A 23,316-nucleotide genomic window follows, 5' to 3' on the forward strand; every position below is an offset into this window, starting at 1 on the left:
GTAAGTCAGACTTTTTTTGCCTTTTGGATTAATTCCATTATTTGTCTTTTACAATCTAAATACCGGCCTGGTATTAAGGTTTTTGATATTAATTTTCTATTAAGCAATTCGTAACTCGGATTCAAAGCTTCTACAAAACTTTTGAAACCATGATCTTCGACCACAGTAAATGGTTGATAGTCCTGAGTAATTACTTGTAATTTTCTATCAATTAACTTTTTTCGATGTTTGTTCATCTTTCGTGGCACGAATGTGTTTATTTGTTGTTGCCCGCGGTGCTGCAATCGGATTTGTGCACCTGTTGGAAATATTGACTTTATATCCTCTGGGTAAACTGTCTCTGGTTGAGAAGCGTTCGAGCTTTCTGCTCCAACGACTAAAATGAAACTTGGCTCTGCTTCCTGTTCAACAGTCGATGTTTCAAGATTTTCAGTAGTAAGGGTCGTTCCGGTTGGGTGAGAATTCAAAAAGGTTTGATAAGTACTTACATGTTTGCGCATTAAATGTTTCTTTAAGTTGCCAGTGGAAGTTTTATACGAATATTCTTTTTTACATAACAAACACTTCGCCACACTCTTTCCTGGGATTTTGTCAAAATGATTCCAAACGGGTGATTTCATTATTCGTTTTAATTAAATAATCACTAATAAGAAAAACAAATTTAGTATATTAACACTAAAAAGGCACTATCTATATTTATACCTTATTACAACGAAAACACAAAAATATTATCTAAATTGGTATATTTACATAAAATTGCAACGAAAACACAAAATAATGCTATTTAGAGACAGCACAACATCACAGTACGTACTGTCAAACTGAACTAAAGTAGCACGTCGCGTCGTTGGCGCTTGGCAGGGGGGGAGCTCTTAGATCACAGAACAGTGAACACTTTTACTCTAGGTAGAAATTAGAAAGAATTATATTAGATAGATGCCAATGCATGTGTCTAGACTCTAGAGCACAGTAGTTCTGTTGTGCAGTTTAATAATGAGAAAGTTTCCTTGAAAAAATCTTCAAAATCCTTATTGGAATAAAGCTAAACCGATAAAATATAATTTGTTGCAGCTGCTTATCATCGAAAGAAATATATCGTAAACAATAAAGATACACCAAGAACTTCTTTCGATATGGTATGTGTTTTTTTGGATTGTATTTTCTGTTTTAAATATTGAAACATTACTATATTTTATGTATTCAATTTTAGGCAACAGAAGTGGAGGAAACCATTAAGAGAATTCAAGCACATAAAGGTGTCATAGGTGTGATCATAGTGAATCATGAAGGTTTGATCAATATAGTTATGTTTACATCCTTAGCAACTCTTTAAATGAAAGTATTAGACAAATCTATCTTTTTTATTCAATAGGTTTGGATCATTGCAGTTATATCTGCTTAAACACTGCACTACTCATTAATAATACAAGTTAGCCCATGAAATGTTCCTTATTTTGATAAATCAATATTGTCTCTGTTACATTTTATGAGTAATATATCTCTAATGAAAACTGTAGGGTGTGGATTACTAAAATGATATAATGAAGCTATTCATTCAGAGACATTTATACAGAAACATAACAATAAAAATATAAAGTAAGGGTTACTCATCTTCTGCCTCTGCACATCTTTGTACTAAAGCTTCTTCAACTGTGACCAAAAAACGTAATTTTTCACATTCATAATTTTCATTTGTTGCTCTTATTCAATAAATCTGATTTGATTTATTTATTGTTGTCTCTTAAGATCGTCCTGAGGGATTGTAGCTTCACTTATTGTTTCTTGCTTGTTCTTGTTGAACAGACATGTCATTCGCATTTTGTATGAATTGCTCTAAAAAATTTGAGTTTCAATTACTCATAATATTACACAGTAAAATGGTCAAATTGGATGTGATGGCTGGCCCATGTGTCATACTTGTAAAAGGGTACTATTAAATAGTCCCACAACCACCACAATTAATGGCAGGATAATCCTGTAACCGGAAACTTTTTTTATGAAAATAAGGGATGAGATGAGCAGGATGTTCAGCGTATGGTAATTGATACACCCTGCCTATTACAATGCAGTGCCGCAAGGATTCTTGAAAAAGTCCAAAAATTGAGTGGTACTACAACTGCGCTTGTCACCTTGAGACATAAGATGTTAAGTCTTATTTGCCCAGTAATTTTACTAGCTATGGAACCCTTCAAACCAAACCACAGTAATGCTTACATGTTACTGCTTCACGGCAGAAATAGGCGCCGTTGTGGTACCCTTAATCTAGCTGGCATCTTATGCAAAGGAGCCTCCCACTGGTGATCCCACTGTGCTTCATGTTTTTATAATTAAAGTTATTATATTTTTTATAATCACTAATAAAATGCTGGCAATATACATTTATTTATGGTGTGTGTATGGACAGATTCATCTACTGTACCTAATAACTCAAACTCCATATTAATTTACATTTACTTTTTTTGACTGACTTGTTTAAGGCATTGAGTGTTTGAGTATTTTTGTTGAGTCACTTTACTTACAATATTATATCTGAGATGATTTGAAAAGAAAAGATGAAGCTGTAAATGTTGATTTAAAAGAGTGGCAATGAGTTTCTTGCCACTTCTCAGTAAAGCTCTACCCCTTCCGAAGTGGCAGTAAATATAAAAAGAAAACTTTTCACATTCATAAGTGTCATTTCCTTGACCTACCTGAAATAAAGTGATTTCGATTTGATTTGAACTCATACACAAATTAATTTAAAAGTTAGAATTTGAAACAAATGTCTTCTTCCATTATAGGTTTCAATCGTATTATGGTTTAATAATTTATCAGATTACAAGTGATTCATAATTATTAATTGAGTGTTTGGAACCTCCAGCATTTGAGAGTGGTTTTATTATTCTGTACTTAGATAATTTAAACTTCTAAATAGTCTCTTGCTGTTAGACAACCAATAAAAACAAGCCAGGAATATTATTTTTGTGTGACTGGCTACATCTTACACTTGAGATTTCTATGACACTCTATGTTAGTGTGTGTGAATTGCTCAAAATAGAGGTATATTTTTAAAGTTTATTTTTTTTTGACATTTTCACAGCTGTCATAGTCTATCTAGACATATAAATTATTTAAGATTTTGTAGATTCTCTATGTTCTCATTTTCACTTATGGTTCAAACAGACAAGTTTGACTTCTTTGCACTTTTTGTACAACAGCAGCATCTTTTTCTGTGAAAGCATTATCCTGTTTCAATTGGGTGCTAGTAAAATTACAGGGATAGTGATACATTAAATTATACCGTCTTAAAGTCATGAATAATAATTATGCCACTCAGAGTTTGGGATTTTCAAGATCACTGAGTAATCTTACTTGTCTTTCTTACTGTTTATTATAAAAAAAAAACATGCAAGTATTCTGTACTGTTTATTATCTAAATACTAACACTGTTGACCTATGTCATTCCTATGTATGCCCTGCAGTCTGAATTAACAAAGATAAACATTTTCAGGTATTCCAATTAAAAGCTCATTAGACAATGCTACATCTGTATTGTATGCTGGATTAATTGGGCAGCTCACTGAAAAAGCAAGAAATGTAGTTCGTGAAATGGTAATTTTAGAATTATTTCTTAAAACACAATGTCTGTGTCCCACACAATAATATTGTAGGCCTACCTAAGCAGTGATTGTCTTCTTTTTCATAAAGTTACCAGTTTTTGCCATTGGCAGAATGTCTCACTTCCCATTAGATGAATGTTTATCATAACAATCTGGTATCTCTCATCCACAAACAACATCTCTCAAATTTTTCAATAACAAGACTGTTTTTGTATTATCAACACTAATAAAATGATCTATTGTGCTGCCTATTTTCAGTCTGTTTAATGCTTTGAAAATTACAAACACAATATAAGCAAAGAATTTGTAGTACAAGTACATAAGGCTCACTCTGCAAAATCAATTAAATAGGCATTTTTGCTTTCATACAAATATGGTGCAATTTTGATTGCACAGTAATATTAACCTAAATTTTTATTCACCTACAAGTTGCCTCTCTTTCTATTGAGCGACTCTTACCTTCTGACGAAGTTAGGGTTGTCTTCTTTACCCAAATTCTAGTACCTACCTAGTATAAGGTCATCTTATAAAATAAGCTCAGTTTTTTTTCAGTTGTGTAATATTCAATCAATATTCTTATGTATGTAATATTTTCGAGGTCAGCTCGCGTGCTAGTCTTTTACTAATCCTTGTTTCAGCATCTTAAGAATGCTTATAAAATTTAAATTTGGATCGCAATGACCTTTAATATGGTAGATTATCGCGTAGATTTAGAGGACCGCGTCCGCTTCTATGCGTGTGTCCAGAGGTCCCATAGTGGTAACACAGAAACCGATCATCTCATGGGCTGCGTTCAAGCGGCAAAGCAAGGGGGAAGGCCTGGCAGTTAGCCTGGATATAGTGAAGGCCGTTGATCGTGTATGGCACAAGGCGCTCCTCACAAAACTCCCATTATTTGGGCTTCCCGAGAGCTTATGCAAGTGGACCTGCAGCTTCCTCACTGGGCGCAGCATATAGGTCGTTGTCGACGGATACGAACGCTCGACCCCGAAGCCCGTGATTGCTGGAGCCCTCAAGGCTGTGTGCAGATAGCACATGCCTGTTTCTCAATGATATGTTGGACACCTCCAACATACATTGCTATGCAGACGACAGCACTGATGATGCCGCATACACGGGCCATCCAGGTCTCTCGGGAAATCGTCGACCAGTGCCGGCACCTCTCTTGAGAAGGTCGCGGAATGGGGTAAATTGAACCTTGTCCAATTTAACCCCCAGAAGACTCAAGTTTGCGCGTTTACCACAAAAAAAATCCCATTTGTCGTATCACCGCTTTTCGACAACACTTTCCTTAAAGCCTCGCCTAGTATCGGAATACTGGGTCTCGAAATCTCGAGCGATTGCCAATTTCGTGGCCATCTGGGCAAAGCCAAATTGGCTTCGAAGAAACTGGGCGTAATTAATAGAGCACGGCAATACTTCAAGCCGGCCCACATTCTAGCGCTCTACAAAGCGCAGGTCCGGCCACACATGGAGTATTGCTGTCATCTCTTGGAGGGTCCGTAGCTACTACGTAAGTCGGTACTGGCAAAGGAGCCGATCTAATTCCTAGCCAACAGATATGTTTGAAGCGTTTAAGCAAAAAGCAATCATATATCGTGAACTATAATGTCAATCTCTGGTCTGGCGCACCCCAGTATCAGCTCCATCCATTTGACCGCGTGCAACGCAGAGCAGCTCGAATTGTCGGGGACACAGTGCTCTGTGAACGGCTGGATCACTTGGCGTTGCGTAGAGACGTCGCTTCATTGTGTGTCTTCTACCGCATTTATCACCAGGAGTGTTCCGAAGAGCTGTTTAACCTGATTCCTGCCGCCGAATTCCACCTTCGCACGACACGCCACAAGTTGGGATACCATCCCCACCATCTGGATGTGTGGCGGTCCTCCACAGTGCAGTTTTCAAGGAGCTTTCTTCCACGTACTACTAAGCTGTGGAATGAACTTCCTTGTGCAGTGTTTCCGGGACGACATGGGTACCTTCAAAAAAACCGTTTTCTTTTCGTTTCCTTAAAAACCTCCTCTCGCTCCTGTGATTCCTCTGATGTTGCAAGAGATTGTGGGCGGCGATGATAACTTAACAGGTGACCCGTACGCTCGTTTGTCCTCCTATTCCATAAAAAAATATATGATTTCCTTCTTTTTTCTCCCTTTTAAAAAAAAAGATCACCCATTTTCAACCGGATCGTTGAAGTAGGTGACGTACAAAGCTCGCCCGGACGTCACTGCTCGCTAGTGACCACATGTAAGTCCCTACTGCATAACCACGCTGGTATGGCCGCCGCGCGTAATTAATAATGGGGAGTGAGACTGGCCTGGTATGTGTTATCTCACATAACCTGCATAATATTTTAAAAACACAAATGTTTGGTCTTGTTGTCTAAGTAAAATTGCATTTTGATTCTTAATCTTTGATTCGAGTGATGATCTTTATTAAGACGGCCATCCTAAAATTCTCAGAAAGCGATTTTATTATTTAAATATAGTTCAAACCGAAAGCAAGATATTTACATTTATTTTTATTTCAGGATACTTCAAATGAGTTTACATTTCTCAGAGTTCGAAGTCGGAGACATGAAATATTGATTGCACCTGATCGTGAATTTATACTTATTGTCATTCAAAACACTTCAGACTAGTCGACAACTATAAGCCTAATTTTAAATTCTAGAAATAAGTAAAACTAGTTATTGACAAATCTATTTATTTAAAGTTTTTCGTAGTACCATATTTTTTTACATAATCATACCTTCATTCAAGAAATATCTCGACCAGCGGATTCATCAGTCTTAGGCTGATGGGCGTAGAATTAATGTATCAGCTTAGACCATTTCGTGATAGTTAGGTGATACAGTCACATGGGCAGATGTAGTGTAGTGTTTCTACAGGGGACTGTTTTAAAGAACTAATAAAATACTCGTTTTAATAAGAAGCATTTTATTGATTTTGCTGTGAAAATTTAATGATTGTAATAGCTAAGCTTAGTGCTTTCTTGTCTTATTTAATATGCAATTGCTTTGCCTAACATAATTAAATAATATCTGGACGACCGAGCCTTGCTCGGAATTTTAAGAATGTACAAAACTTGAAAATAAAAAATACTATAGGACATCTGGATTCGAACCAGGGTCTTCTGCTTTCCAGATCACCCAATGTCCCATCTGAGCTATTATAGTCTTGTGTATATATATAAAACACGGATAAATTACATTTTTTAATATTGAAACCTGAAAGCTAGGTCGAATTCTCGCCACCGAAACTACCTGTATACTAAATTTTATTAAAATCGTTGGAGCCGTTTCCGAGATTCAGAATATATATATACAAGAATTGCTCATTTAAAGATATTAGATATGATCACAGCTTGAAAATTTTATAAATTCACCTAGTGTTCATAAAGACTAACTTGTGGTCAAACTACTGTACCATCCTAGAGATTATGTTATTATTCTAAATACCATACTGTAAAATTACACATAGATAATTATTATAAATTCTATTTATTACGAAATAAAATCATTAACATACAAATATTTGTTTTATTTAGGGGATAAGAAATAAAATAAGTGTATAAAATGAAAAAACTTTATTTTTACCTAACCTAAAATAAAAATGGATACATAAATCACTTACCAAAAGGCCGTCATTTCTTACTGTAGCAGGTTGAAATTGGGACTAAAATAATTTTATAGTCGATATATCTATCCTGCAACTCATAGGAACAAAGTGTGTGTGCACTTAAGTATGCACGCAAGATGTTATACTTCTTTGGCCTGACGAAGCAAGAATCATTAAAATGATTTTTTTTATTTGATGTTTCTAGAAAAAAACAATTTTGTATAATTCTTGCAAAGATGGCTTTGACAATGAATAATTAAGTAATGAATACGACTGTATGGGCTTGAACCCTTTGCCTGTCCTAATAGTGGACGAAGAAACAAAATAAAACGAATGAAAGAAAATTTTAGGAACCAACTTCAACCTGTTACAGTGATGCGCGCGCATCTTAAAATTTATATATTTATAGGAGTATAACTTCAATAATTTCCGTAGTTTCTTCGAAGCTTACCTGGCTTTGCCTTGCCCCTTGACCCAGTATTCCGATACTAGTCGAAGCAGAGCAGTGTTGTCGAAGAGCGGTAACACGACACATGAGGTTTTTTAGTTGGTAAATTGGACAAGGTTCATTTTATCCTATTCTCAAGAGAGGACTGGATGGAAGACAAGTTGATATGTTTGTTTAGCAATGATCGATGATTTCCCAAGAGACCTGTATGGCCCCCGTGTATACCGTATACAATATATCTCATGTTGTTTTCGATTTAGCACGAAGAATGAAAAAACCTTTCCCCATTTTTATAAGTACCTACAGGTAGGTACTTAATAAGTACGGAACCTTCGGTGGGCGGTACTCGCACTTGTCTAGATTTTTTTATCAGAATAAACGCGTTAGCACCGGCGTCAAGTCAGGTACATATGTTTTGAGCATGATGGGAGAAATGCCGTCCGGTCAGCTTGACTTCTTTGGGTCCAAGTAACACAGAGGTCGATGAACAGTTGTCTCTCTGAAGTATTCTTCTGGCATAGTGCACCGGCATCGCGGAATAATCGGCGATGCCATGCCATCGTCAAGAGTCGAGGTGGAGTAATAGTGCGCAGAAGATCGGCTTTCTCTTTTGGATTATTTACCAGGGGGTGTCATCATGTGCAGCGGCGGCTGGTTGAAGTTCCAGACAAGTCAATTGAAAACGGCTCGCCGATTTTGAGGTGCTTAAATAATCTGAAGGCATGGTTGAATTTCCTCTTTAGACCTCTTCTTTGCAGTTCAGATCCATTTTGCCCAGCGCCGCAGCCCAGGTTCGATATGTCTGTTTTTTCCAGTCAGCTGCAGCTAAAACGCTAGAGCTAGCATCAAACAAATACCTATGGGCATTAAAGGTCTTCAGTGATAGGATGTCAACTATTAAAAAGTGATATACAATCAAAACATTAGTAGGCACGGGTGTATCAAATTAAGATTCTCGAGGTCGTTTTTAAGGAACTTTCTTCCACGTACAACAAAGCAGCGGAATGAGCTTCCTTGTGCGGTATTTCCGGGAAGACCGACATGGGTACCTTCAAAAGAAGCGCGTACACCTTTACCGTCCTTAGAGGCCGGTAACGGTGATCACTTAACACCAGGTGGACCCGTATGCTGTCCTTCTATTCCATAAAAATGGGGGGTTAAGCCATAAAGGTTTGTACAGACTGGTGAAACGAAACATTAAATGTATAATTCTACCATAGCGTGCTCATTCCGCACTACGAACACATTTAGCCGCGGACGCGCCCCTTTGTGTTCATTCCACAAAATAAAATTACACATTAACAACAGACAAATCACGTGTAGCTCCTCGCGCGCGCTCGTGAAATCCTCATTTTGCGCGCACAAGACGTCCAAACTATGAGAAATTGTTACAAAGTGTGTTGTTACCTTTCATGATATTATATTCCCGTTTCACCAATCTGCACGCACCATAAGAGGCATAAAAGTTACAACACCATTTTTCATCCATATCACAAACATTTCCTACTTATTGAGAGCTGAAAACTAACCGCCATCGAGTTTCGATCTTATCCTCTTTGAATATGATTTATGGTCAGTTTTTGAGGGGGATGGCATATTATACTCTAAACGACATGATAATCATCAATCTTATTGATTGTTTTCTTTTCTGTAGCGACTACAGCTTAATAATAATCTTCGAATTTCTGTCACTTCAAATTATCTTTTAACATTGGAAATAGACAAATGAACCTACATGAGGGTGGAATTTAGCTTGGTTTTGGAATCCTTTTAGCTTTTTAGTATGACTAAGATGATAACAGAAATTGCATTTAACATTTTATTACTTTGTTTACATGTTAATCTGACCTCAATTGAATTAATTTTAACAATTAGAACCTCTATTATTTTGTGTAACATATACTTCTACACCAAATTGTTTATGGTTCTTTATATATTTTCCGACCCTGTATTATTTTAATATTTTCTTTTTCCTATTGATGAACAAGATTCTTGTTGTCCAATTTTAAAGGCCTCTGTTGAGACTACAATTTAATCACATTGCATATTAAAATCAATTTTAAACTTACCTTATCAACAGTATTAATTTTTCTTTGACATTTTACCTGTGGCTTAGTTGATAATTTTTTCGGGTATACACAAATTTGCAGGATAACAAAATGTGTATTCTTAATACAGATTATTGAGTTTACTTTTAAATTGTAACAAATTAAATATAATACTAATATTTCAAAGAGAAAAAATGCGTTTTATTTTTGTAATTAATTAATTGGATATGATTTTAAAAAGGCTTCCAATCGAAAGTTACTTTAAGGAATCACACCATTAAAATATTTAATATTTTGGAATCCCTTGAGAAATTTAGGTAAGCCAGGGTTTGATTTTTTATGGAGATATTTGGGCAGGAACAAACAGATGTCAAGGAAATTATTAGCCCGTAACAGTGAGAATATGATCTCAGTTGTAACAGATTAAAAAACCATTCAAGGCGCCTGTCACCATGAGACAAAACAGCACTACATAGTTCTACTGCTACTTGAGGGGAATAAACAGAAAATACTTTAAAAATATAATATAGTTCAACAAAATAGCTGATTTTTTATAGGTATTGATCGAATATCAAAACAATTTGGAGTTAAAGTATTTATTTAGATCACACAAGAATCATAATTACATCTAAGCTTGTTCATCATGTTTCAACAATATTTGAGTTTTGTCGAGTTTTAAACTTGATTGGGTTGTAGAGGAATTAGAACATGCTGAAATTACGACTATTCGTATCTTACTATAATAAAAGTACATCATTTTTGTTCATTTCAGAACGAATAAAGTTAAAATTTATAATAAAAAATGGATATCCATTATATTATCTCTGTTATAATTTAGTTGATTGTTTTTAATGTTATAATAATCTCGTCAGTTGTTTGTCCATCAATTCATTTTTGTCTTCTTTTGTCTGCGATCTAATTTTTCTTGGGTTTAGTAAACTCAGGGCACTTTATTGTTTCATATTCCTGGAAATGTTTTATATCAATTAGAATTGTTTATTTATTACACGCTTTGGATGATTCATATATTTTTAAATCGTCGTATTATTTGAACTGTCAAAATTTTACACGTAATGGCTGCCAAGCGCCATCTTGTTTTAAGATAGCTTTAGTTAGCCAATGATTAAAATAGATATAATTTGCGTTTTAAGTTTCATTTATTATACTAGAGGTCAGACTTTGTTTGAAACAAAAACATATTAAATATTATCTTAAAATATTTTTAGTTTTGAAATATAGTTTGTAACTGTTTGAATGTTGATTTTACAGTACGAATAATTATGAAAATTATCCATATTTTAATGTCCGAATAAATAATCTAAAATTGTGGTAATGTGATATTCTCATTTAATGACTTTTATTTAGATGTATGTATAAAATTTGGCTATAGTAAATAAGAAAATGTCAATGTAACAAAACACCATCAGATTATTAATTTGGGTAATATATTATGTTTACTGTTTTCCTTCATCAATGATACCAACACAATAATTGAGGAGCTGGCGAATGAAATTATGCTAGTGGTTTTTTTGGCAGTAATAAGTTTTTGTAATGCTGAATACATTGAATCTCAACTCGTATCCAATCAAAACGGAATTAAAACTACGTTAATAATTTTAGTCCGAATTACGTTACAATGCAGTTAGAACACCCTTTAATATTAAATGGCCGCCAGCACCTCAATGATTATGTGTAATTTGCTATCATAATGTTTGCTGCAATTTGTTTAAATCTGTAAAAAACATTGAATTATTTCACTACACTACAATTTATATTGCTGCTCTCTCTAAAAAATTTTTTTATCATTAGTATTCGATGACGTTCAATTGTCTCCTTAAGGTTCAAAGATCTATGTATTCTGTAGTACTGTACCTAGTCAATGTGCGCTGAGGTAAAGCCTTGCAACAAATAGATTGTTACTTAGCCTGTCTGGAGTAGGGCGTGGGTCGCTGGTTGAAGTGCCGCTGCGGGCCTGAGTTCTGACGCCGTGTTCCTACATCGCGCGCTGATGCCTTGTATTCACGCTGAGGCTCCTCCTAAAACATATATAATGTGCGTATAATATTTTTAAATAAATAGCCTTCGGATACATCATTATCATCAGCCGGAAGGCATCCACTGTTGGACAAAGGCCTCCCCCTAAGATTTCCACGACGATCGGTCCTGCGCTGCCCTCATCCAACGTATTCCGGCGATCCTGACCAGATCGCCGGTCCATCTTGTTGGGGGTCACTGCGAACTGCAACACTGCGTCTTCCGGTACGCCATTTGAGGACTTTACTGCCCCAACGGACATCTGTCCGTCGAACTATGTGCCCTGCCCACTACCACTTCAGTTACGCAACCATTTGGAATATGTCGTTAGCTGTGGTTCTCTTACGGATATCCTCATTTCTGATTCCATCTCGCAGGGAAACTCAAAGCACTTTGGATTCATACACGATCAAAAATAATTCATTGTAAGTTAAAGCTTTTTATATTCAATTATTTGTCCCTCCCCCAACTATCAATACCTCCAAAACATAACAGTAATAAGTATTATAAAGGACTTATGAAGTAAAATACCTTGGATTGATACTCAATAACAAATTAACATGGAATTCACACCTAATAAAATATATAGAAAGCAAACTTTCCTAGTAGGGTTCACCACAAAAAATAGTTTGGTGTTATTCCAAAAAAAGCTCGACAATTGATATGAACAGCCCTAGTAAAGCCACATACTCCACCTCTTTGAAATATAGGGTAATGCGGCTAAGCAAAATCCAAACCGGATCCGGAAGGATAATTTTTTTACGTAAGTATGACTATTTAACTGTTTCAGAAACTGTTTAAGTAAGTTTGTACTTAATATGAAACGAAACTATTGAACTTTACACCTATATAAATATAACACAACAACATACAACACTATAGGAATATAGATATACTAGCTAACTCTACAGACGTTGTTCTGTAGATAAAAAAAAACTTTTTCATAGGAATTTGCCAATAATATTTCAAAACATCAAGAATTATTTCGTAAAAAATGCTCCCTGCTGTCATAATGAAATTGTTTCACAGCGGAACTGTCAAACCGTGCGTCAATAAATTCTCTCACAGAAAATATGTCCATACAAAACAAATATTGGAAATAAAACTAATTATGGGTCCCAAATCGAAATAAAAATCTTATCTCTCAAGTTGGACTAAGCTGCACTCCATGAAGTAATCCCAATTTAAATCCGTTCATTAGTTTAGGGAGTCCATTGCGGACAAACAACGTGTCACTTAATTTATATATATTAAGATTACGTCGCGCCAACCTTGTATTAGAATCAACTATGCTAACAACTTAGGAAGGCTACTACAGCATATACCGAATAATGAATAAAACCATCTTATATACATACAATCGCAACCATCTTATATACATACAATCGCTTTACCCCGAAACAATACGCACTTAGAAATGGAGATTGGTAGGCCACTTTATGAGGGATGAAACACCAAAATGGACTAGAGCAATAACGAATGGTGCCCCAGAGGAGATAAGAGGAACAGAGAAAGACAGTTCATACGATGGGAGAATGAACTGAAACAGATAGGAGGACCACGATGGACTAGAATAACAAGGAACCGGAAAGAATGGAAGACCTTGGAGGAGGCCTTTGTCGAAGGACAAACAGTTAACAGAAAGAGGACACAGACTGTTTAAAAGTTACTGCAAATAATTAAGTTAATAATATAGTTAAGTAATTAATTAAAATGTTGTATAAAATGTGTATTATGTAACAACCATAACTTGTAATTTGGACCACCGCCTTAAATACGGAATACAGCAATGTGCAAATCGCTTCTCACTCACTAATTTTATGTTATAATGTGACAATTGTCTTCATGAGAAATAAAGTTCTTTAAAACGAAATCAAAAAATTCGAGACAAAGAATTGATATTGGGACATCAAGAGGAGGTTACGTAAAGGGTGGATCACCTGTTAGTGAATCTTGATAAAAGTAAATTATAGTTAAGATCTCATACCTTATAGTAATCGTCTTCGTAGAAGCGGTCATTGTTCCCACTGTTTTCGTAGTAATAATCTTGTTCAGGTGCAGCCCGAGTGGGACGAATTTGCTAAAATTATCACAAATTGAATGTTTATTGCAAATTTGAAATAACTCTTAATAATAATCAGATTATATATAAATAAATACCATCATAATGTACTTTTTAAATATGAAATTATTATTTTTTTAAGTTATATTCTCCACCCTTAAAATCTGTTGAAATAAATTCATTTATAAAGTACCAGTGCCACATAATTATATGAGTCACAAATAATGTGTAAGCATTACTGTGTTTCGGTTTGAAGGACGCCGTAGCTAGTGAAATTACTGGGCAAATGAGACTTGACATCTCATTTATGTCTCAAGGTGACGAGCGCAATTGTAGTGCCGCTCAGAATTTTTCAGGGTTTTTAAATAATCTCTGAGCTGAACGTCCTGCTCGTCTCGTCCCTTATTTTCATTAAAAAAAAATAACACACACCTATGAACTATCACAAAATATTAGGGAACTTAATTTAAACAATAAATATTGCATAGTGGTACCGGTGGTTCTGGAGCATAGGGTTCATCATAATTATTATAAGATGAAGTCTCCATGGCTGACCGTGCGCGGTCGAGAATGCTGAACACCTTGTTCTTGGGCTGCATTGGACGGGATGGCTGCATGGGACGAGCTGGAGGCATCTGCCTTGGAGGAGGCATGGGTCGTGGAGGCGGCATGCGACCTCTTGCATGTGGCATGGGTGGTGGCGGGCCTAAAACAAACGAATGTAAATAAATAATCGTCACTAGCTGCTGCCCGCGACCCCATCCGCGTGAAACTCTTATAAAGTAGCAAAAATACTATATCTGCATCTCTCTTCTTAATATTCATGCAAAATTTGAATTATTAATTAAATTCAGTAGATTTTTTGCTATGGAAGAGGAGGACAAACGACCGTAAGTTATGATATTAAGTGATCACCGCCACCGACATTCAATAACCGTTGACTACGACCTGTATGCTGCGCCCATTAAGGAAGCTGGTGTAGCTATCGAAAGACTTCAATATATAAAAACTAACTACTATTAGAACTTCGTAGTTTTTGCGTATTGTCCGGACATCCATACACACAAAATTCTACAAAGTATTTTTTTGGCTCCGGTATTATTTGTAGAGATCACAACAAGTATGTATTCTTTATTAAAAATATTCAACATAATATTATAGTTTTTCATTCTGTTACTATTTTATTAGTCAATAAGAAAACTATGTAGGGTAATACTTATGTTAGTTTAAGATTATTGGTGTATAAAGTAATAAAAAAAATTCAATTATTAAAATTTTTAGGAAATAAAAAATAGATGACGACCGATTCTCAGACCAAACAAGTATATCGTACAAAAAAAATTATCGTTCTACAATAATTAATATATTCGATAGCCATCTTTTGCAACCCTTTTGCGGATTTGTGGATGGACAAGATTCATATAAAAATAGCGATACAAAAATAGTGTTGATGTCGTAGACGGGTGAAAATTTGAAGTTGTGTGTATTTTTTAATGCTGAATCATAATACAATCAAAATATATTGAGGGGTATGAAAAATAGATGTAGGCCGATTCTCAGACCTACCCGATATGCACACCAAATTTCATATAAATCGATGTAGCCATGTCGGAGGAGTTTGGTTACAAACACCGCAACACGAGAATTTTATAAAATGTATAATGTCGAGACTATATGTAGATCGTAAGATTGGTAGGAAGATAGAGCTAGAAAAGTACTACTTCAGACGTAAAATCACAGACAAAAAGGGGCGGAAAATTATTATTAACAGGAAGACATAAGGCGTTGCACCAATGTAAGCGATATCGAGACGAGACGAATGGAAGGATGTATGTACAAGCGCCAGTTAGATTAGAACCACTGCGAAGGTTTTTTTTTGTAGAATGTGCAAGCACTATTTGTGTTCCGGTTTATAAAGGCAAAATTTTTTATGGAATAGGAGGCCAAACGAACGTACGGGTCACCTGTTGTTAAGTGATCACCGCCGCCCACAATCTCTTGCAACACCAAAGGAATCACACGAGCGTTGCCGGCCTTTAAGGAAGGTGTACGCGCTTTTTTTGAAGGTACCCATGTCGTATCGTCCCGGAAACACCGCACAAGGAAGCTTTGTAGTACGTGGAAGAAAGCTCCTTGAAAACCGCACTGTGGAGGACCGCTTCACATCCAGATGGTGAGGATGATATCCTAACTTGTAGGGTGTCGTGCGAAGGTGGAATTCGGCGGCAGGAATCAGGTTAAACAGCTCTTCGGAACAACTACTGCGGTATTGAGAATTAACACCTCATATCTTAAGGTGACGAAAGCAAGTGCACTGTGCTCAGAATTTTTGTTTTCAAGTATCCTGACAAGCGATATAGTAAGCAATGCGCATTACGTATATTGTGTAGAGCCCCGCGATTTTCTCATTTGTGATATCATTCAAAGAATTAAGTAAAGATGTCGGGGATTTGATGAACACCTAGACAGAAGTAGACTTATGTATTTCTCTCACGCCTATTGCCGTATTATTATTTGTGTAAGGCATATTTTTGAATCAAAATCACTCGTTACCAGGCCATAAAATCTAAAAAAAAAAAAGTTAATCAAAAACAAAAAAATTTTGACACATTAAGCTCAAATATGATACTTATAAATGTCAAAACAATAAAAGGCAAAGCATGTGGAAAACTTCAACCCGAAAACTGTTTATCGAAATTTAGGATCCCCAATATAACGATAATATCAACAGTTTGTCGATTACGCTAAAATAACTCATGCACTCCAGAATTTTTAGCCAAACCTAGAATAAAAGACCATTATCTGTGTGACTAGGTGAGATAAATGTGGACGATTTGTTCTTTAGTTGTACACACACACACAAACACTGTTCATAAGTAAAGGTATTATGCGAGCATTATATAGACAATATGGAAGTTATACAGTTTACTATGAATTTTTAAGGTAACTTTACATTTAACAATAGTTTACATAGGGAAGGGACAGTCCCGAACCACAAGCAATGACATTTAAGTAAGCATGAAGAAAAGCCTGCCACAAGAACTCAAACAAACAAAAAAAAAATAATGTGAATATCATGCAAGCATTACTTAATACCTCAACTTTACATCTATTTGTAAATTTAAAACGGTATTGTTATTTGTATATGTGTTTTATTTGTGATATATTTGTAATTATGTCATTAAATTTTAAGAGTAATATAGAAATCTAACTTTAATAAAAATTGTGATAATATTATTTTGTATGTCAACATATGTATGAATTGATAGATAATTATTGTATGTTTGTTGTATTCCTACTTTGGTGTGTACTTCTATCTCCGCAAATTTGAGGGTGGATTTAAAAAGCAATTTCGAGTGATGTTGTGAAATAAACAAAAATGCGCACCTTGTATCAAGCTAGGTATTGGGTCTTGATATGAGAGTGACCGTTTGGTGACTGTACAACCGGCATAAAGAACTGGTTTTTGCTGCAGAGGGTTTTGTAGGAGCGGGGGTCTCCGCCCAAGGTCACCATCTGGCAAAGAACCCGACTTGACTGTTATTTATTATATTTTGCTTGTGTTATTATATTATTTGAGAATTGTTTTAGGAACATGCAACATTAAAAAAGAGTAAATATGTTATTAGCACTCACAGTGCTTCAGTAGTGTCCTATTTGGGGTGCATTTTGACATTGACAAACATTAGCTGCCTTCCTTTTTCTTAATTTGGTGATCACACCATAAGTAAGGGTAAGTGTGCTCCATTATACTTATATGGCTATTTTGTGAGTATTTAACATGTATATATTATATTATTGACTACATGTTTACTATCAAAACATTATTTTTTGATAAGACCACCATCACTCACACAATTTTTTTTTAAAACCATCATGTACAAACCACAAATTGAAAACATAGCATTTCCACCCTTAAAAAGTACAATTATGATTAAGTTACGACTTTAATCCAATTATTTTTAGTCTCAAATAACACAATATATAACATAACCAAACTAAAAATAATTAAGACACAATTTCCATATGATTTATTATTCTATTAAGTGAGAGTTGTAGTTAATATTTTAGTTTCGTAATATAAAATTGTTTCATAAATAGGTCACGAGTAACTGGGGTAGTAAATTGTACTTTTATAAATGTCAACTGCGGGCCTAGAGACAAATAAAAAAAAATCACTTTGATACGGTCAAAGTATTAGTATATCAAAGCATGATTTATAGCTAATTGGTTGTGAGGTGTTTATAGTTCTGAATTATTCATACTAAACATAATTATTCCAAATTAAAATGTTTATGTGAAATTGTTTGAGAATTCTTGGAAAATTTTATTACAAATACACTATAATATCAAACAAAGTAATTTTATTGTATTTAAGCATTGTAATAAAAATTAATTAATAAGCTCTTGAGCTCCCAGTTTTAACGAAACACTAGAAAACCAAAAATTGTAATTTAATATTGGATTTTTATCAAGCTTTTGACACTTTAACCTACCTAGCAGTAGTATTCAAAATTAAGAGTTCTGTGCTGTACTTGGCAAAGGTACAGGATGTTTACTTAAACAGGAGCCTGTTTCCGCAAAGAAACCACTAAGTTGGGTCAATTTGGCGTGCTGTGGTATAGTTATACCAAATAATCATTAATATATATATATATATATATATATATATATATATATATATATATATGTGACATGAAAATTACTAATAAACAAATGAAAAATTACAACTCTTCAAACAAGTAACCACACAAAGGCTTGTTTCTTGTGATGTAAGTGGGTGATATAACACTGTATAGTGTGATCATTGGTAAAAAACATATGCAATAGAGGTTTTTATCTATTCATGCACTAAATTAAGCAAATATAGCAAAATATTAAGGTAGAGCAAAATTAAAACTGCCAAAAATTCACCTCTAGAAATAGAAAATATTTCAAGAGAATCATCAGATCAGTTTATAGATGTTAATTGGTATCAGATTCTTAGAATTTCGAATTTACAGCACTGGCCCCCACACCCTTCAAACAACAACAAAGCCCTATATTTTGTAATATTCTGTAGCACTGTTTATAAACAGCCAACCATAAAAAACTCAAGGGAAAACAATTTCATTACCTGTGTTGCAAGATAATTTGTCAAAAACTAAATTTTTTGAAGAATTTGGAAATGAGTATCAAAAACTTTAGGTACATAAAGCACCTTTATGTACCTATGAGAGTATATTTTACAAAATTTATTTATTACAAAATTGAAGTTGAAATTATTTTAGTGCACATACCCCTCTCCATCAATGGATTTGGTCCCATCATGTCACCCTGTGGTGGTGGTACTAAAAACTTCTTGATTTCAGCAAGAGCATAGGCAATTCTGGCATGTGCTTCAGCTGGTGGTGCCCGGGCTGAGATTTCCACATGGAGCTCATCTGTTAGATGTGAATACTTTGGGTCCAAAGAGTTGCGGAGTTCTTCTTCCTTTTCCCTGTGTTGTTTATAATGCAAAATTGGGAGTGAATATCAAACTCATAAAATTTAGACAAATTAGAATTTATTTAAATATTCAGCAGAGTTGGCCGATGAGAGAGCATAGAATACTTATTTCTGTTTTAATTTATTTGAACAAGAATTGTTATTTATATGCTTAATAAAACAAATGGAACAATTTTTAGGGGAGAATATTTATTCAATCCTCTTAAATGAATTGATATACACAATAAAATTTATGAATGATGAGGGATTCAAACCCGTGACCGTGTTAGGGCTCTTTCTTTAGTATTGAACAAAGCATACAAAATTTATCGACGAAATGTCACTTGAACAGTTGACCCAGTTGGAATGAGCACTCGCACAGAACGCGAGATGTCGCAGGTGTGACCCCATATCATTCATAAATTTTGTTTTCAAATTTTACTGTGTAACAATGCGAGAAGTGAGAGCTGTCGCTTCAAAAAAAAAAATAACAATTGGTCAAAATAACAATAGACCTATTTTACATGAGCACTATTAAAAATAAATGATGTATTTTTTCAGTTTAATCTGTTGTATTAGTAATCATATTAGTTGTCTGTGGTATAAATATAAATGAAATTATATTTTATGGTTACATAATAATTATGTTTAAACAAACTCTTTAAATTTTCGGTATCCATATTCTAATAGTAACAGAGATGGACAAGAAACTTGTGTTATAAATGGTTCTTACTTGCTTCTCATAGACCCCCTGCCTAGAACAGCCATCTTACACATTGTGTCTTCTTGGAGTTGTTTCAATGTATTACCCTTCGGTCCTAACAACTGACCTACAAAGTTGAACTGAAACAAATTTAATAAATCGCTTATTTTTTTTATATTTGTAAGTAATCAGTTATGGGTGATTGAGACCAAATTTTGTTAGTTAATTTTAAGGCTTCAGATTTAAGAAAGCTTTTGTGATTAATTTTAAGTTTATTTGATATTAACTAAATTTAATATAAAATGACTAGCTGACCCAGCAAACGTTGTATTGCCGATATTAAAATTGCAATGCAAAAGTAACTGTTGATTGTAGATGGGTGAAAATTTGAAGTTGTATGTTTTTTAATGCTGACTTCTTTTAATGCACATATTTTTTAATGCTGACTCATAATCAAACAAATTTTAAAAAAAATGTCAAAAAAATTAAAAAAAAAAATTTCGTTCGGCCCCGCACACCGTGATACGAGAATTTTATATATTACATATTAAATTGCTTTACCTTTGGAAATTCCTTCACTGGCACAATAACTTTGATTGCCACCTTAATAGGTTTTTCATGCATGACATCAACATACTTGGATTCTTTTGGTGGGACACGACCCAATGATTGGACTTTTGCAACCTCTGAAAAGAATCAATAATTAGGGACCTTGACAAGTATTTGTATAAGTAAACATCTGACCATTAAAAGGCATTTATTTTCTCTAAATTGATTCCTTTAGAATTAGTTTTGATTTGATTTTTGATTTCTAATAACTACTAGATACTACTACCACTTCTGAAACAAATGGCACTCTGAGAGAGTAGAAGTGGCGCAAGAAACTCTCCCAGCATTCTTTTTTCTGCACTCTTTTAAATAAAAATATACAATATTGTACAATCATTTCGATCGCTATAAAATAATCACAATAGTCCCAGGCTGTCAGATCATTTAGATATTCAGCAGTGGAGTAATAGGATTGGTAGAAGGTTCAGTAGATTTTGGTGTTGACATTTGTCAGTAGTCGATACTTGTATCCGAAGCCTACTGAACCTTCTACCAAATAATAACCCTGACTTTATTTGTGTATAAAGTCACAAAAGAAAAGATAGACAAATTTTTGTTCCAAAGTGTTAACATATGCTCTTTAGGAAGCATTTCATTAAACACAAATTATCATTTTTTACTTAATAATAAACAAAATATCTGAATTCATCCGATTAGTCTGGCTACTGATTAGAGATTCCAAACACACAAATGAAAAGTTTGGGTGTCATACAGCATTAGCTGACCACTACATATAAGGATAAGTGATGGGCCGAACATGGGTTTCACCGAATATTCGGTAAAACTTTTACCGAACCGAATATTCGGTACATATATTTTCCTTCAATTAAGACCTGATTATAATATATTATTCTAAAGAGTTTACACAGCAGCCTAACCCCAAAACAGCTAGATAGTAGATACCTATATTTTGCATTAAGTTATTATCTTTTTATCAACCTACTTTAATTGAAAATAAAGCTTCAGTGACGACAAAAAACAGAAAGCTATACTCTAAAATACTTACCTCATTACACTGTACACTCAAATCATGATAATACACGGGTCAATAACAGTAAAAACTTTAAGTAACACTTTGCCAAATATTAGGTGATTCAGCCAAATATCCGGCCGAATATGAATATTCGGTAAAGCTGCCGAATATAAAATGAACATTCGGCCCATCTCTAATAAGGATCACAATTCACAATCAGGGCCATGGTATTAAAATCAAACAGCTTCGTAATTACAATTTATATGTGATGAGACCGACTAGTGTTATTATATCATGATTTAATTAGTCGAACCTAGTTCGTCCACAGTTCAGTTTTTATCAACTTTCTAGCACATTCCAGCTGTGTAATGAGCTTTGTTATGCAGTATTTGCAGGACAAAATGACACAGTCCGTAGGGTACATTGACCCTTTTGCTTTTTACATACAATTATTACTTAACTAGCTGACCCGGCAAACATTGTTTTGCCATATAAATTATTTTTAGAGTTAGACTGTTTCTTGGACATTGCTTTATTTTTCTAAAATAAACATAGCTTAAGTTACTCGTTATTACATCAGCTACCTGCCAATAAAAGTTGGCGGATTAGCCGGAACAAACAGACAGACAGACAAAAATTTAAAAAAATGTTATTTTGGTGTATGTACCGTATTCATAATATACATTTAGTAAAAAACAGTTATTACACTATTACAAACAGACACTCCAATTTTATTTAAATGTATAGATAATTCACACAATATTTTTATAAATTATAGCCTATATGTTATTCTGGTGTGTAAGCTATATTATTGCAAAGTTTCATCAAAATCCATACAGTAGTGTTTGCGTTAAAGGAGTACAAACATACAAACTTTCACATTTATAATATTAGTAGGAAGTATAAGAAAGAGCCAAAAAAAGTGTTTAGTGTATCTTTTGTTAACATAAAATGTGTGGAATAGTGACTTGTGGAATTAGTAGATACATAAGCAATAGGTTCATATTTCATTGTTATGTTTGGACCAATACTACAAGTACATCGTTTGAGTTACGGACACTGTTGGGCACTAGGCAAGCAAAATTTATGAAAACAGGCGAATGTTATATACTCTCATGACAATTGTACAGTAAAAAGTCTTGGTAAAATATTAACAATTATCACATTAGATACTTATTGTCATCAAATTCACAAATTGTGACCCAAAAATACCGGCAGGAGATGATTGTTGAGGTTATGCCTTCATAAAAGATCACAAATTATTCACAAACCTGTATCAATAAGTCTGCATGATATAGGAAACTTAGAGTTAGTTAGTTTTATTTTTTCTGCAAGTAATTCCCGCATGTATTCGCCAGCTTTTTCGTTCATATTATTAGACGCGTCCTCGCCATCTTGATTTGAGTCACGATTAGAATTGCGTTTAAAATCACCGCTGTTATCAGCCATTTTAAATGGTAACGTAACTTATTATTATAGTTTCAATAAATTTTAAGTAATTTTATTTTATTTTCTCCGACATTCAGGAGGTAATTGAGATTTCAAAGAGACCAAGCCAAGCCAAGCCAACCAACAGCCAACTTCCAAAATCCAAGAGCGGAAAATGGAAATCTAAATTGAAATGGTTTGACAAGTGACAATTGACAGTCTTTATTGGGTGTGACAGTCTATGACTAAACCATACACCTTACTTTTGACGCTTGACAGTTCGTTCACAAATTTGCCCCTCGGTTGGCGATTTATTGGTAGGCCTTAGA

General features: G+C 34.4%; 2 protein-coding genes across 4 annotated transcripts; one reads left to right on the forward strand and one right to left on the reverse strand.

Annotated features, from left to right (window-relative positions):
- The first annotated feature begins 389 nt into the window (after positions 1 to 389).
- LOC126969953 (dynein light chain roadblock-type 2-like) lies at positions 390 to 7,129 on the forward strand. Of its 2 annotated transcripts, none has more exons than XM_050815600.1 (5): positions 390 to 471; positions 1,072 to 1,136; positions 1,211 to 1,289; positions 3,491 to 3,591; positions 6,127 to 7,129. In XM_050815600.1, the coding sequence occupies exons 2-5, from the start codon at positions 1,134 to 1,136 to the stop codon at positions 6,235 to 6,237; spliced, it is 294 nt and encodes a 97-aa protein (XP_050671557.1). In that variant the 5' UTR covers positions 390 to 471; positions 1,072 to 1,133; the 3' UTR covers positions 6,238 to 7,129. The 2 variants fall into 2 exon arrangements, with proteins under 2 accessions (XP_050671557.1, XP_050671556.1); XM_050815599.1 differs by lacking the exon at positions 390 to 471 and adding an exon at positions 823 to 906.
- A 3,163-nt stretch (positions 7,130 to 10,292) lies between these two features.
- LOC126969929 (KH domain-containing, RNA-binding, signal transduction-associated protein 3-like) lies at positions 10,293 to 23,161 on the reverse strand. Of its 2 annotated transcripts, XM_050815564.1 has the most exons (9): positions 22,831 to 23,161; positions 20,539 to 20,663; positions 20,008 to 20,117; positions 19,088 to 19,287; positions 17,196 to 17,324; positions 14,303 to 14,514; positions 13,734 to 13,826; positions 11,585 to 11,748; positions 10,293 to 10,678 (listed from the first exon to the last, which is right to left on the reverse strand). In XM_050815564.1, the coding sequence occupies exons 1-8, from the start codon at positions 23,006 to 23,008 to the stop codon at positions 11,629 to 11,631; spliced, it is 1,167 nt and encodes a 388-aa protein (XP_050671521.1). In that variant the 5' UTR covers positions 23,009 to 23,161; the 3' UTR covers positions 10,293 to 10,678; positions 11,585 to 11,628. The 2 variants fall into 2 exon arrangements, with proteins under 2 accessions (XP_050671521.1, XP_050671522.1); XM_050815565.1 differs by lacking the exon at positions 17,196 to 17,324 and having other exon boundaries at positions 22,831 to 23,158.
- Between the last annotated feature and the right edge of the window lie 155 nt (positions 23,162 to 23,316).

Source organism: Leptidea sinapis, chromosome 19 (genome assembly GCF_905404315.1).
Source record: "Leptidea sinapis chromosome 19, ilLepSina1.1, whole genome shotgun sequence".
Taxonomy (NCBI): Eukaryota; Metazoa; Arthropoda; class Insecta; order Lepidoptera; family Pieridae; genus Leptidea; species Leptidea sinapis.